At 36.9% G+C, this 15,818-nt stretch overlaps 1 protein-coding gene across 1 annotated transcript in view; it reads left to right on the top strand.

Moving 5' to 3' along the window:
• The window catches only part of LOC104468404 (DNA primase large subunit-like), a gene marked incomplete at both ends in the record, with an annotated part of 28,836 nt that extends 13,836 nt beyond the window's left edge, over positions 1–15,000 (top strand). Inside the window, 2 exons of the mRNA XM_010082517.1 lie at positions 14,019–14,145; positions 14,918–15,000. Coding sequence (XP_010080819.1) covers positions 14,019–14,145; positions 14,918–15,000 — 210 coding nt within the window. The remainder of the gene's footprint in view (positions 1–14,018; positions 14,146–14,917) is intronic.
• Positions 15,001–15,818: the final 818 nt, after the last annotated feature.

Below are 15,818 nucleotides of genomic sequence, written 5' to 3'. Positions count from 1 at the left end.
AGTATCAATTAATGAAGTTAATGGCACTTCCAAAATTAGCGATGTTCACTTTTTACCCCCCCTATGGTGGTAGATGCTGCATCAATTCCTGTTCCTTTTGGTGGGGGAATAATCTGTGGCTTCACTCGGTACTGTTTTCTTTCAGTGTGCGTGAGAATTTTGTTTTGCCTGTCACATCTGGAGTTCTGAGCACTAGAAGGAATAAACCAAACCCAAACCCTTACATTTTGACCCTTTTACTTGTAAGGATGTATTTTATTTAAAACAATATTGCCTGACCTTTTAAACCCAAAGTCCTTACTGGTTTATCACTAAAGTTACGGATACTAAAGAGAAAGTGTCTTTGGGACATAATTATGTAGATTTAACAGAATGATGTAGTTTCAATTGTGCCCTGTAGCTAATGTAAATGCAATTGTGTTTCTATGTATTTCCCTCTGAAACTTTTGTTTCTCAGGCCTTAAATTACTAATCAGCATATCAGTGTATCTTATAGTTACTGAATATTGACAAGAATATGTTTCAGTATTTGTCAATTTATATTTTAACTTTTTTTATAAGACAGTATTTTTGTTATAGAAACTTTGTTTTTAAAAAATCCATAGAATTAAAAAAAAGTTTTTATGTAATACATTTGAAATCTTAAAGCAATACTTCTTAAATTAAATGGAGCTGGTATAGAAACTATTTTTCACCATATTTTTTGTTTCATGGATGTTATTCAAATAGATCACAACTAATGATGATGTACTGGAAAACATAAAATAATTTTAGACTGTGATATTCTTGGGGGTTATTGTATGGGCACATAAACATTCTAGGAATCAGCATAATAAGTGCCATGATAAAAATCTTTGCTCTTTCACTCCAAACATAATCCCTTTTTCAGTTACTACCAGATTTCTCAATTATATTCTGTTAAAACTGGAATTCTCCAGTCTTTGTTATGAAGCCAAAATTATGATTGTTTGCTTTAAAGTACTTTAATTTATTCAGTCATTTTTTTTAAACCTGTTAAAAATGCGTCTGCCCTTTTGATTTTCAGTTTTCATCATGTGACGTACATTATATGAGAAAATTTTGGATGGTCTTTTAGCCTGTGGCATGTATTAAGGACAGAGAAGAGCTCTAGCTATGGAATATCTCTTCCAGGACAGTGCCGGCATGATTTTAGTGATGTTTTTTAACTGTATTACCTACCATAAACAGAAATAGGATCAATTTTCATAGTGCTTACACACTGGGCACTGAAATCTGTGTTTAGTGTATGAGCGGGTCAGTGATAAGCTTCTTGCACTGACAAGAATGAAAGCAATAAATATCTTTCCTGTACTAAAGCTAGTTTAGATCAGAATGTGGTTTCTTATGACTTGTTTTATTCCCAACAGCACACATTTTCTTTACGTACTTGTAGTATCTTTTTAGAATTGTATGTATAAAAATGGATGTTAAAGCCAGACCTTTAATTTTCTAAGATCCCTTTTCTAGTCTTGAACCACTTGTCAGGCTTGCACTGCCAGACGTGCACTTCATTATTGCTGTAGAAAGCCTGTGTACTTGTCAGAAGAGGTTTCTGTTTTATTAGTTGTCACAGCAGCAGCGAGTAAGTCAGTCCATGACATTTTGAGAAAGGTAATAGATGGATTTCTCTTTTCGGTTGCCAAATTTCTAAGTTCAGCAATTGTGAAGCATCTAAGTGTCACTAAATATGGTCTTTAGCAGGCTCTGTCGAATACCTTCTTAACCATGCAACTCTCTCTTTATAGCTGTGTGCTGAAAAATAGCTGCTGTCCGTTGCTGAACACACCGCCAGTAATGTGTTGTAGCTCTTTGGCTATATACCCCGAGTTCTGAGAGAGGTGTTACCTGTTTTTGAGATGCAAATCTATTAATCCTTTTATTACCTTTCAGGACAAACTGAATGACATAGCAGGTCTCTTCCAGTTGTATACCCGTGCTTTTTGAATTGAAAAGTTTTGATAGAATAGTTTATTAATCTTGATATAATTCTTTGAAAGAATATTTAAAAAATATTTTAATAAATGTTCAGCTATCCTGCAGTTGTATAAACTGACTTCCAAAACAAAATCCAGAGTCCTGTATACTTTGCCTTCTCTTTTGATAATGTCCATGTAATTGTTGTAACATCGTATAGCTGTCATATTGCTCCTGTATATATTCAGCCCACAAATCATGGCTATGTTTCATATTCACTCATCCAGAAAAGCAGCATGTTGTATCAAACATGCACTCTGCTGATATACCACATAGGCACAATGTAAATAAAAGTGTATTTTTACTTTCAGAGTTGATTTGACATTCTGCCTCATGTCTTTGAAATCTATTGAATCTCGTGAATAAAGACAGGACAGCTCATTTATATGTTATTTCTGTTATGCACAATTTATGTTTCAGAAATGTAATACGTTGATTTAGGAAAATTATATTACTGTCATAGGGCTGAAGTATTTCAATATTATAAAGGTTACTACTTCTTGAAAAAGAAGGTTAGGTTCTGATTTTATATTGAAACATACAATGCTATTTAGCTGTGAAACTGAATTCTGCAAACTGTGGGGTACTCTGAGGTTTTCCTGCTCCCTGTGTCCCTTCTTAAGTCCACTTGCACAAGGAGAAAAACAAAATGTCCCTCAAATACCTTATTCTCTTGCTGTATATGGGGGAGCAGAAGCCAGTGGTCTTTATGGCAAGTTTCATTATTTAGATTGTAATTTTTTTTTTCTTTTTCTAATTCATCTACTTTATGGAGTTCAGTTTGGGGCATGAGAACTGGGGCAATACAATTGAAACTGAGGATTTATCTTTTTTTAAAGAAGGATTTTTTTTTTTTAGATTAATTACAGTAGTTGGGGTCTTTCTTGCTTTCTTGTATTTTATGTGAGTTATTTCCCTGTTTTTAGATCCTTACAGCAGGCCCTAAAAAATAGTATTACTATTCCTGAGACAGTTCAGAGCAGCCTGGCAGTATAGCTTCTTTATTCTTCTGTTTGCATTTTCCCCAGAGTCAAGTAAACTTTTAGTTGATGATGAATTAACAAAAGTAAAAAAAAAAAAAAAAAGATGGGAAAATAGTCTTGTGCATTTTAGAACAAGCTTTCTTCTGTCCTTGACTGCAGAAAGACTCTTGTCATACTTGCAGTCTAGAGTTCAAATATGTTTTCTCACAGCCCAAAAATCCAACCGTATCCTGGGCTGCATCACAAGAAGTGTGACCAGCGGGTCGAGGGAGGTGATCATCCCCCTCTACTCCACTCTCGTGAGACCCCACTAGCTTTTCCTGTGAGGGCAGGCTGAGAGAGTTGGGGTTGTTCAGCCTACAGAGAAGGCAGCTCTGGGGACACCTTATTGCAGCCTTTCAGTACTGAAAGGGGTGAAGAAAGGTGAGGACAGACTTTTTAGCAGGGCCTGTTGAGATAGGACAAGGGGTAATGATTTTAAACTCAAAGAGGATAGATTCAGACTAGGCATAAGGAAGACATTTTTTATGATGAGGGGGGTGAAATGCTGGCACCAGTTGCACAGAGAAGTGGTAGATACCCCATCCCTGGAAACATTCGAGGTCAGGTTGGACAGGGCTCTAAGCAACCTGATCTAGTTGAAAACGTCCCTGCTCATTGCAGGGTGGTGGGGTAGGTGACCTTTAAAGGTCCCTTCCAACCCAAACTATTCTGTGATTCTGTGTCTTAATGACAGTGCACTCTGCATAAGATAGAATATAAAAGGGTCTTTATATGTAAGCAGTTCTTATTATGGCAGCAAGGGCTAATCTCTTTTTCTGCACTTCTGTTTCCTTTGATCATCATCTTAAAATGTGATTTTGTCTTTTTATTGTGCTGTTAATAAAGAAGAAGTCTATTTTTACAGCAGAGTTTTTATAGAGAGAATGTCAGCATTCTTGAGCCAAACCGTTCTGTTTGGAGAGCTCCGATATCTAGTTTACTCTGTGTTCAGAAGGGTTGACAAACAGCAAATCTCTGTGTACAGTTTTCTGTTTTAATGCCTTGCTTTTGTCATTCTTTTGTGTCTGGATCAAAAAAGTTACATCTCCATGTTTCAAGAGTAGACATGTGGAATACTTTATCAGTCTGAGGAAACATGCTTATTGCTCAGCCTCCTTGTAGTTCTATTTTAAGAATTACTTGATATTTTCCAATAATCAATTTATCCAGATAATTTCATTTTTTAAATCTGTATTTATACTGGAGATTTGTTGGTATCTTGAGACATGACATGATTGGGCACTTAATATCCTTCTGTTCTGACACTGATCCTTGTCCAAGAGGTTTAACTGTATCTCAGTAAAAAGCAAGTATTTTTGCCGCAGTTGGATCACATGTTGAGAACTTTGTCACTTGGACTGTTTGAAGGGATATTCCCCAGCCCAAGTCACTGGATCTCTCTGAGTGATGCTGCCGCTTCTGCACGTTTGAGGCTTAGCGTAAAATTGAATCTCTTGGCCTGTAGGTATCTCATTACAGACTAGGTTGGGTCAGTCATGGATTTCTAGTGAGCGAGGACTGCTTTGCTTTTGGGCTGTTATAACCTGATGGGAACAGCAATCCACCACTTGATCTCATCATCAATGAAGGAGGTCTGCCTTTGTTTTTTTAACTCACCTTGCTTCTTACATGCCTTTTGTCATCTAATGTTGAACTTGGCTTCATTTGTTACTCTGAACAATGTATAGATTGAGCAATAACAATCTGTAAAGCATTCCTAATAACATTGCTATACCACAAGGGTGCTTGCAAGGGGATGCAGTAATAAATTGATTAAGTAATTCAATAATATCTAGTTAGTCAAGATGGGGAGTTTGCTCAGGTGAACTCTGTATGCAAGGTACATGGTTTTAAAAGAGAAGAACAATTGTGTGGTTTAAGTAGTCCAAAAGGTGTGCAAAACCTTCAGGTCTCTGCTTCAAAGACTGCGTATTTAGGGAATGCTGTGTAGTTGAACCAGCTTGTAATATAGAAACAATTTGGTGAACATATGACATCTTCCACTGTGTCAGGAGGTGGTTGCTCTTTGGAAACAATGCAGAGACAGAGAACTCCAACTGCCGTGGTGAACTTGCTCAGATCTTTGATTCACTGGCTGATGTACTAAGTAGAACTGGAATATTGGAGAATGAGCCAGACTTCCTTGGATTAATTCTGGTATCCTGTAGAGGTCTTTGAAATTGGGAACAACCTAGCATGGGTGAATTGCAGCCTGTGCCAGCAGCAGCGCGCTTCGAGAGCAGATCAATATGCACTGTTCCTTTGGACTCATTTCTGGTGCTGTGGTTGAACGCGTGCCTGTTGTTTTAAGGCCAAGAGTCTGGCTCAAAATGAGGCAGATCCTGCTGATTTTGGTTGCTTGGAATAGCTGAGACAATTTTTCTTCAAACCTTCTCACATTTGTGAGTTTCTCTTCTGCTGTTCCAGGACCTCATCGTTGTCATACCCTGCTGAAGTTCCAGTTTGTAGTATAGCTGCTGGGATAGCTTTGCTTTCTGCTATGCTCTTTCTCTTCTTATTACTAGAATGAAGGAGCCTGCCAGACTGTTAAGTTAAATGATAACAGTTTTCTTGTTATCCAAGTTGGACCATTTTCTGTGAAGCAGAAGATATCCCAAATATCTAGGGTATGATCTGGAGCTGAGAGTAGTAGCTCTCTTCTAAATCTCTTCTGGAGTCTATTTGGCTGCCACTTTGCCCCAGTCTGGCCTGCTGAATGACTCTGTCTTATCTGCAGATTTAAGATGTTGTGACTGGCTAGTGAGAATAAACCCTCTGTTGGCGTGCAGTCTAGACTGCATATCCCAGTCCTGCATTTTATTGCTGGTTTGTCTTATAACCAGATGCCAGCTTTATCCATTTCGGGATTCTTCACAAAGTGACCACATCTCCATGCTGATCATGCTTTTCTTTCCTATTTCTTCCCTATATGTTTAGGTTTTTATTGTACATGCTGATCTACACTACAGGATATACTGCAGTGTACTAGATCACGAGCCACGTGAGACTGTATGTGCATTACATGTTCACTGTACTCAAATAAAACTGTAACTCATTATATGAGAACACTCTTGTTTAGAGTATTGATAGTGCTTGGATAAGATGTAGGAATTTAATTTCTGGAATTTGCAGGGATCTCTGGCCAGTCTTCATCCATCTTCTCTGAAAATCTGTAATGTGTGCTGCAGTGGTGTACATATAAGGATGGATTTCTCCCAATTCTGATACAGACTTACTGACTTCCTTTTCTCCTTTGTATACATATTCTTTACACTGGGATTCTAAGCTGCCATTATGATCAATAGAGATCTAGCCTATACAGTCAATAGTGTCTCGAGAATGATTTATTTAATGAGCCTCTAGGTGCCTACGTTAGGGTAAGTTGAATTGCTCCCCAGACCCCCTGAATTGCATTGACCTCCATTGACAATAATGGGAGATGTCTGGATTTAGATGTCTGGAGCTGAATCTTATTCCTATAGATGCACACACTTAGTTACTATTCTACTTCTGTCTAACTTTCTTAGTCATTTTTTACTGTACCACATCCCAGATTTCTGACTGCTTTGCAATCTGTTAACACTCTTACTTCTCTTTCAGTGATGATGCTTTCTATGTTCTCCTTTGCCATTGAACGTTTTGGGGACTCTTATTCTCTGTCTGCCACTTCTGATAAAATGAATAACCCTGCTATTTTTCTGCATCTCCAAGTTACATCAGTTAACTTCTCTGTGAATATTGAAATGTGAGAAACACTGTGCTTGTGGAGTACCAGGGGTGCGGTGTGATTTATTTTTTTTTTTCTAACTGAATGCAGTTCCTTGGTTTAGAAATTGATTATTGGATTAAATTTTTTTCATTGCATATTATTCTTTCTAAATGGATGTGTTATGGAGGAAGTATTTAGTAAAGGAGTCAAGATTGTTCTCTGATATTAGAAAGACTTAAGAGTTCCTTAAAACTGTAAAGAATGCTCTGCAGAAATCTGTTGAAAATAAAACATGTTTACAGTAATTGGGTTTATTGAGTGTTCATTTATTATTTGAAGGAAAGTACCAAGGTGTTTTTATAGATACTTAAGAAAAGCACGTTATCTCTTAAGGTGCTCTCAAATATTGCGATTTTATGGCAGCTCTTTAATTCTTATTTAAAATAAGATTTAATATTTTCTTCTATTTAAAAATAAAGCAACAGAAGTTCTCATCACCTCTTCAGTTTTAAGTACCATCTAAACTATAGAATTTCATGCTGTACTTTCCAATTTCCTTATAATTCTTGTTTATAATTAATAAACATGAATATTTCTCAGGGTAGTAGTTTCATTTGAAATGACAAGGAATTTACACCTTCATGTTCAGTAACACTCCAAACTGCCAGCACGAAACTTTCAATATTTTCAATAAGATTGTGTATTAATTTGTTAGTGGAATTCTGATATGGGTGAAATTATTACCCACGAACTGATTTTTTGCCTTAAAGCAGTTGTTCTTTCAGATTTTTCTTTTTTGGCTCACTGAAAATTTTGCAATACGTTAAGCAAATATTTAGGAAGATGATATTAATAGATGCATGGCATTTTAATATTTTTCTAAATTTGTAATTTTTGGAAATATTAATGATATTAGAGAAAATAACTAGTGTAATTCGTGGAGTACTATGTGAAATGACTTGGGTGTTGTAATTCCATAAAGAATTAGGAGATCAGTGCAATGTAAAATGGAAAGGATTTATTTCTTTCATATATGTCTATCTTTCTATACAAGAAAAATGCTATGTATAGGGGATATTTTTCCAAGAAGGTAGGACTAAGGGAATCCTATCATGTTTTGTAGAAATAATCTTTAAACAAGGACTGCTGTATAATTGTGTAGTCACAAAGACATTTCAGTTTACCAGAAGCAGAAATGAATCAATAAGTAAAAATCACTTAGGATTTTTCTTCCTGCTCATACTGGTGGGCATTAAAATGAAGTCACATTTTTACATGCTTCTAATTGTTGTTTCAAGTTTAAAGTAGGATTTACCTTTATGAACTCCACAAGCTGTTATACCTGTGCAAACTTTGTTTTAGTGGCAGCCTACAGAACTGTCTTCCCTATGCAAGTTTCTTGTTCAGATGCTTCAGTTTGTTTGAAAGAAACTCCTTCGCTGTTTGCTTCAGACAATCAAATCAGAATTGAAACAGCTCCTCTTTGACCATATGTTTTGAAATGCATCTTCTCTATCTGAATTTTTTGAATATGATGTACATGAAACATCAGCAGAATAACAAAAAAAGTATTGATAACTTAGATACGGAAATATTGCGATGTTTTAAAGTAACTAGAAAAATCTTTCACAGATGACCAAACATGTGCCTAAGAAAAGTCATGTTGTTATAGGAGATGGCTTTAAAATGTGTCGTGCTGATAATTTGATGCAGAAGACAGCCTGCTGTGGTTTATTTTAGACTTTTCCTTGTTCCAAGTCTTGGTCCCTGTAAATGTGTGAGGAAATAGTGTACATAAATTGTATATTTATCTAAGTTATATTAAGGCAAGCTTAGACTACTGTAAATAAAAGCCTACATTGTTGTATTTTTGCGAGCGGACTGGGGTATACAAGGAATTTGACTGATCAAAACTTTTCTGATTTCCATGTGGTAGATGGAGCCATTTCTAGGGCAAAGCAGTTCTTGCCTCATGTGGTTGGAAAAATCTGAAATGGGAAGGGAAGAGGTTTTTTGTACTTGGTTTAAATTGTTTTGTAATGACTGCCGCACAGCCTGTTAAGAGTTTTTCCAGCTCAGTTTTATCTGGTATCTCTGATCTCTACTGTAAAGCATAGAAATCATGCTACAGGTTGAGAGTTTAGGATAAATTGAAACTTTTTGTCATTGGCAGATGGAGAAGTATTTATTTATGACAACCACACATTGGAAAAGATAACCTCAAGTTGAGGTTATTTTAAGAGTGAGCTAAAAAAAAAAAAAAGTTGCTTGGAAAAAGATATGCCAACTAAGCAGTGTCAGCAGTAATGATTTGAGTGACTTGCCTAGGCAATGGAAGAAAAAGTAAACCAATTATTGCAGAAAATACACAAGTTGTGTGATACATTTATGAATCTGAAGCTGTTACCCGTACAGGCTCAACAATTTTAGGCAGGAAATTACCCAAAGACTGTTTAAGAAAAGGTGTTAAACTTCTTTGAATTTTGCAGAGTTGCAACTAATCCGGTGGTCAGCCAAGAAGCCAGACTAAATTACTGCAGTCATTTTGCTTAGTTGTTAGATTTTAAATAAATAAATCTTGCAGCAGTGTAAGGAATAGATGCATAAAAACTTACATGAGTAGTTAAAAGTAGTTAAACTGAAACATAAAGTGTGAACCTGAGCACACAGGGCTTGGAAGACCTGTCAGCAAATTATTTTCCGTCGTAACACACATGCTGAATATCGAAATTGATAGCAAAACTTATGGAGGACCTAGTTCTATTTCCAGATACTAATCTGCAAATATGGTAAGTGGTACAGAGAAAGTAACTCCCAGTGATGACCTGCTACTTACTCTGCAGTGGCTGGAATGCCTAGGGAGCGTCATTTGTTGTTGTCCTCTTTTGAACATGTATTCAATCGTATCTCATCAATAATTAGGAGGCACACATGACCCATCCTTCCTTGCTTTGTTTGATGAAAGCTTTTCTTCAAAGGAGAACTTACACCTGCCAAAGGGTCCATTTGATGTACATCCTCATTCCATATCCAAAGATCTTGTGTACATTCATGTGATCAGAATTTACTGAAAATAGCATTTCCTTAAATTCCCATCTGGAACATCGTAATCTGGTATTAGGCTATACCAGTTGCAAATTTATAGCTTTTTTTTTTTCCTTTTTATTTATACCTTACTTTTACCTTAATTTATAACTTGCATGTCTCCTAGGGACGGCTGTCTAATACAGCATGTGTATCTTAACAGTTATAAGGCAAATTAATCTGCACGGGTCATGTAGATTCACTCATGTGAATGTACCACCTAAAAGCCAATTGTACGTTCCTTGCTGCGGTCCTCTCATCTATGCCCAGTGAACTGTCCTGCAGCCTCCTTGGTTCTGGCTTTGGACTGCTGGTTTAGTCCCACTAATCCATGCTGAGAGCTGGCTTTCTTACGGGGAGAAGAAGTCTAAGAAAGCCTTGGGGTCACCTGTTCCAGGATATTCAGGATCATCATTAGCACTTTCAGTACCACACGCTGGGCACCTCAGCTCATTACAACAAGTACTGATGCATGAGAACTCAGAACTACCCACTTGTCACCAGCCGTGCACTTCAGATCAGGCATCATGGGCATCTACAGCCACGCTTGGAGGAAAGAGAAGTCCTCAAAAAACTTTGTATCTTCAGGGATCCAGTAAAAGTTCAGACAGTTGGCTTGCAGTCTTTTAAAACAAAAATTCATACTGCTGCTAATCCCAGGATTTGCACATTCCAACATCAAAGTGACAAATTTTGATAGAGATGTTGTTAAAGGGTTTTTGTTGTCTCAGCTTCTTGGCTTCAGCATGAACCAGTTCATTGCTTAAACAAGACATACTTGATCCCTTTCTCCTTCACCAAAGCCATGGCTCATCCACCCAGCACATAAATTACAACTGCCTTTTGGCATTTTGGAAAGCTCAGAGAGCTAAATGGATACAAAATGACTGAGAGAGTTGAGATGTGGGCCATACAGTTAAAAAGTTGCAGAGAATCCCTGCTCTCAAATCTTACCAGCAGTAGGTGATCTAGTACATGTGAACACTCAGTAGTGTAATGGTGTTGCTTTAACACTGCTGTTTTATTGTCCCTTTGGCAGTAAGTTTCCATTGGTATTTAGCACAGACTGGGGTAGGGTGTATATGCATACCCAGCTTTTCTATGGGAATAGAATAATTTTTTGCTTTTTGTATTCTTTTCTTTTGTCTCAGTGGAAACTGTCACACAGAGTCCAAGGGAAATATATGCACTCCTGCAGCATCATTTTTGTTAAGCAAGTCCATTTCAGGCTTCAACAGAACCCTCAAAAGTTCTTAATAGGGCCATCACCAAAAAGTGATTTCTCAAATCACTTGAGTTTTGACCTTTTACCATTATTTGCCATGATGACCTTATAGTAGATTGCAGGTAGAATATACTGGAATAGGTGTTTTCTGAAGTAGTTTAAAACTAAGCTATTTATAAGCAGTTAGAATAACCCAGAAAACACCTACACGCATGATGTGTGCTGTGTATAATTTGTTCATTTTGCTCGAGGAACTGTGAAAATCTTACCACTTCACCTTGGGGTGTTAGTATAAATATGAAGGGACAGTTCCCTACCTCTGCCTTCTTGTTTCTGCATATTTCAAACATGTCTGATTTTACCTTGGTACTTTTGCTGGCGAAGGGGATTGCTCCTGAGAGGGCTTTTCCTTTGTGCATACCGCAGAGTAATGGTATTAGGCAAGAGAGATTCTGAGCATTGATGTAATCCCCCAGTGTACAGAGAGGGCTGTTCTGCAGGATGTGGTTGCTGAAATGAAATGCCACAATTCATGGTTTCTTCTTCCCACTGAGGATGACCACACAGCCTGTTGGATATTGGCCCTGCTAAAATCCCGTTTCCTAAATCAATGATGATAAACGCTGAGTCACAAGGATGAGAGAGCTGCTGGTGAAGCATGCGGCTGCGCAGGTGCTGACGCACCATGTGGCTGTGTTGTGCTTCTCTGCCATCGGCTGCTGCCAGAGCTCTGACACCCAGCAGCGTTACAAGACAGGAATGAGAAAACATCCAACCTGTCCCAAGGCCGTGTTGTGTTATTATGTAGCTGTTATTTCTATTTGCTGCAGGAGCTGCTTCTCAGCATAAAATAATGAGTTAGGTAGTAAAAGTAATTTCTGTGGGCATTAAGGCAAGCGACGTGAAACGTACAGCTCAAGATTTTAGTGTAGAGAACTGTTAAAGAGGGGTGTTAATTTTCTGGCAAACTAAGCAATACATCCTGAAGTGTTCAAGATTTGCTTTTCCCCTACAAAAAACTAATTTAATCGAATTTAATGGCCTGCTCAAATATCCTTTGTTAAGCAAATGAAATATGCCTTCATTCATTTTTGCAAAGAAGGAGGAAAGGTTCTGAAGCTTCTGGCTGTAAGAATAGGTGACTACAGGATCACAGACTCCATTTTCAGTTTAACGGGTTCACTCAGAGGTTGGGAATTAAAATACATCTTTGTGTTTGATGTTTGCTGTTTTTCAGGAGTAAATATACCAATTGCAGCTCCTGCAGGAGCAGCAGCAGGGCTCGGCCAGCAGCTGCTGCTGAGGAGAGGATACCTGTTCCCCAGCCCTTCCCGAGTTCCCGCACACACCTAGAGCAGATCCTCATATAGTCTGACTCTTCTTTCTAATGAAGGGTTGGTAAGCCCAACTCTATTGCTAGCAAACCCATCTTTGTCAAATGCACACTAAGGATTAATTAGTCCATGTTTGTTCAGAGCTTTGGATGCCTTAAGCTTTATTATTCTTCTTGATACATTGGCTTGGTTATATAAGACAGCATCTTGATAGAGATGTTTCTTTTTTACACTTCCAGAATCAGGTGCAATTTAGAATTTTATTTTAGAATGTTGTGTATATTTTTATACACATTTATTATGTTTTTGCATTTTATGTTATAGGTTTTCAGCTATTTTTATTTTTCAAAAACATTAAAGTGTTTTATGTGAGGAAGAATATGCTTACTTTTCTATCTTATTTTAGGCAAGATTTAGCGGGTCAAGATAGTTCCTAGGAATATGAATATTCTGAATTACTGTTTGGAAGTCCGGAGGCCAAACAGGGAACTACTTTTACGTGTAGAAATGAAGAGTATCCTTGAAGTAGTAGAGTTACCAGTTGTATGTTTGAATGATTGTTCTCAGTATATTACATTGTCTTATATCAGATATCAGAGTAAAAAAAATATTTCAAAGTGGTTTTTGAGAAGCAAACATAAATTCTTGTGTGAGTTCTTTATATTTAATTCAGACATCAAACTTTACATAAAGCTAATGTTAAAATTTTGAATAGAGGAAGAGCACGGTTTTTCTTTTATGTATTATAGCTTCTTTGAGGAGAAGAGAGACTGAGGATGTGTAATTCTAAATATGATGCTTTGTTATTTTATCTTATTTGATTTTTTTTTACAACTAGAAGTGTGGTATTTGAACAAATGTTCCTTGATGTCTTATAGTAGCTAATGCAACTTAACGGAATCTGTATGTTAATTCGTCTGATTCTGCTACAGATTTTGTGTCACCTGTTGCCACATATAAAATAACACGAACTCATGTCATTGAATATTCTTCACAGGGCTTGCCTGAAGTTATATATTGATAGTGCTGTACTCAGGTGCCAAGATAAATGTTTGATTTCATCTCTATTACTTTAGAAGATTTCATTTTATTGCAGGAGTTGGTAGTCTATTGGTAGACAAAAGAAATTTTTAAAAATCTTTCTCATTTGTACAGGTGGCGTATATTCCATTTTAGAATCTAATGACTTGAACTTCAGTGTTGAAACAAAGTCTAGGTGAAGCATTGTACTTTGGGAGAGCGAGAATGTGAACCTGAGTAAAGAAATCTATATTTCTATTTTTATGCTCTGGTAAAGCAATCAATTTATGGACATTTATGAAAGATTTTATATTGCTGTGTTTTCTCTATTTACTGACATTGTGGGGTTCAAAATTTTCATCTTTGCATCGTTTTATCTTTAAAGCAGTTACCACATCAACTGAAAAGACCTAAAATCAGTGCAGTTACACAATTCTCTTGTGATGTGTCTGTAAAACACGTGCATGTACAAGTCCATGTAATATAAAAATCAAGCAGCTTGATTTTTCTTTTTCTCAGCTAGAATATGTTTGGAAGATTTATTTTGTTATCCAGTATTTCTTTTTGCAGAGCAGATAGAATCACTGACACAATATTTAAGAATTTATTCATTTGTTTTTATTTAGTTTGACAAAGGATATGCTTATAGCATTCGCCACAGCTATGGGAAAGAAGGAAGGAGAACTGATTATACCCCATACAGCTGCATGAAGATTATCATGTCCAATCCACCAGGTCAAGGGGATTATCATGGTGAGTTCCTTAAAAAAAAAGTTCTCTTTGGATCACACTTGATAGCTTTTGGTCTTACATACATTGTGACATGCAGTGCCGGGAGAATTTAAATGTAAAGATTCTTTATAAAGTGAGCAATTAGAGGTGTTTAGAGATACAAATTCAATTGTACAGAAATTCTGAAGTGTGCTGGGATACTTTAAAGCCTCCTACCTCTGTGTGATTAAACATGGAAAACCTGCACCACCTTCACTGTTGTTATTCTAGGACTAAGTTGTTCACTCAATTGTGTCCCAAAACTAATTCTGGGACAAAAACTACCCACTCTTATTTAAGGTGGTGGAACTTTCTAAGGTATTTATACAGTAATATTTTTTCAAAGGACTATGCTTTAAAGACCAGTTGTCTCTCATTACTTGTCTGTTCCTGTTTTTTTTCACAGCTATTAAGCATACCGGCGTTATCTTTGTTATCAAGGAACTAAGTAAATTCTTAAGTAATTCTTTTCCTGGCAGTGAATGAGAATTGTGGCCTGTTTGTGTTGGGATATTTTATGTAACTCTTGAGCCTGCGGTGCCCTGAGAATCATGCAGTGGAGTAATTATTAAAAAAAAAAAAAAAAAAAAAGAAAGAAAGAAAAAAGTAAGGAATTGTACACATGGGCAATTAACTTTCTTATTAATAAGCTGTTGTACAATTAGGAAGAGCTTAGCTAGTCTCTGGAGTCTCTACTGCACCAGCTCCTGGGTAAACACTCTTGTTTATAAGCTTGCTTGGTTTTTACTGTCAGGGTGCCCATTCCGCCACAGTGATCCTGAGCTATTGAAGCAGAAGCTGCAGTCATACAAGATCCCTCCCAGTGGAATAACTCAAGTAAGGCATATTTTGATTGGTGCTTTCGCTAATAAGGCACTGCTTTTCAATTTTACTTTATGTTTGTGTAGGAACGCTATATGCAGTTTGTCAGTGTATGTTGTGAAATACCTCTTCTTATCAAATGTTTAAACCAGAATCTTGGCTTTCTGGCTTCAGTGCTTCCACTGATGTGCTGATTATTATAATCACCTTTTATTGTTTCATACTATGAGTTGGTTTGTTACTATAGTGGATACAATGCAGAATTTTGTTTTACTTCTTTTTACTTCACTGTGATAGAAAAGTTTAAATGAATCTGTCAATATTTTAGAGAATTTCTTTTTAGTCTTGCAGTGACTTGTGGAAGACTCTACTGTACGGTCAGGAGACATAAGTAATTGTTTTCTGTAATAAACTTGCATTCTTAATCATTCACTGGGCTTACTTCCCCTAAATAACAAAAGGATCTGAAATGTCTAGAGAAAACAAGCAGAGATTTATAGCAGCTTTTTAAAAGGTAACATTAAATTGAAAACCTATCCTGTATAGCAAGGACAATGCAGAAATAGATGTATACGGAAGGACTGGGACTCCCATTGCTTGCTCTACCAAGAGGTTAAGGCTATAAAAGGCTGCCGTCATCTTTATTGGAGGAAGACGTACCGGTTGCACTTAAGCTGAGACAGTTCAGCAAAAAGGCGTGTATATGAACTGCCTGAAACCTGCTTTAGGTCCATAGGAAAAACCTGCTTTAAGTTTTCATCTTTAGCTCATGTGGAGTCTCACCATTGCTTGTCAGACATCAGCAGTGTGTTGAACTAGATAGAAAAGAATGT

The sequence above is a fragment of the Pterocles gutturalis genome, unplaced genomic scaffold, assembly GCF_000699245.1.
Source record: "Pterocles gutturalis isolate BGI_N339 unplaced genomic scaffold, ASM69924v1 scaffold36144, whole genome shotgun sequence".
NCBI classification, from domain to species: domain Eukaryota; kingdom Metazoa; phylum Chordata; class Aves; order Pterocliformes; family Pteroclidae; genus Pterocles; species Pterocles gutturalis.
Note: the sequence above shows the minus strand (reverse complement) of the source record. Positions and strands in the feature narration are given on the sequence as shown.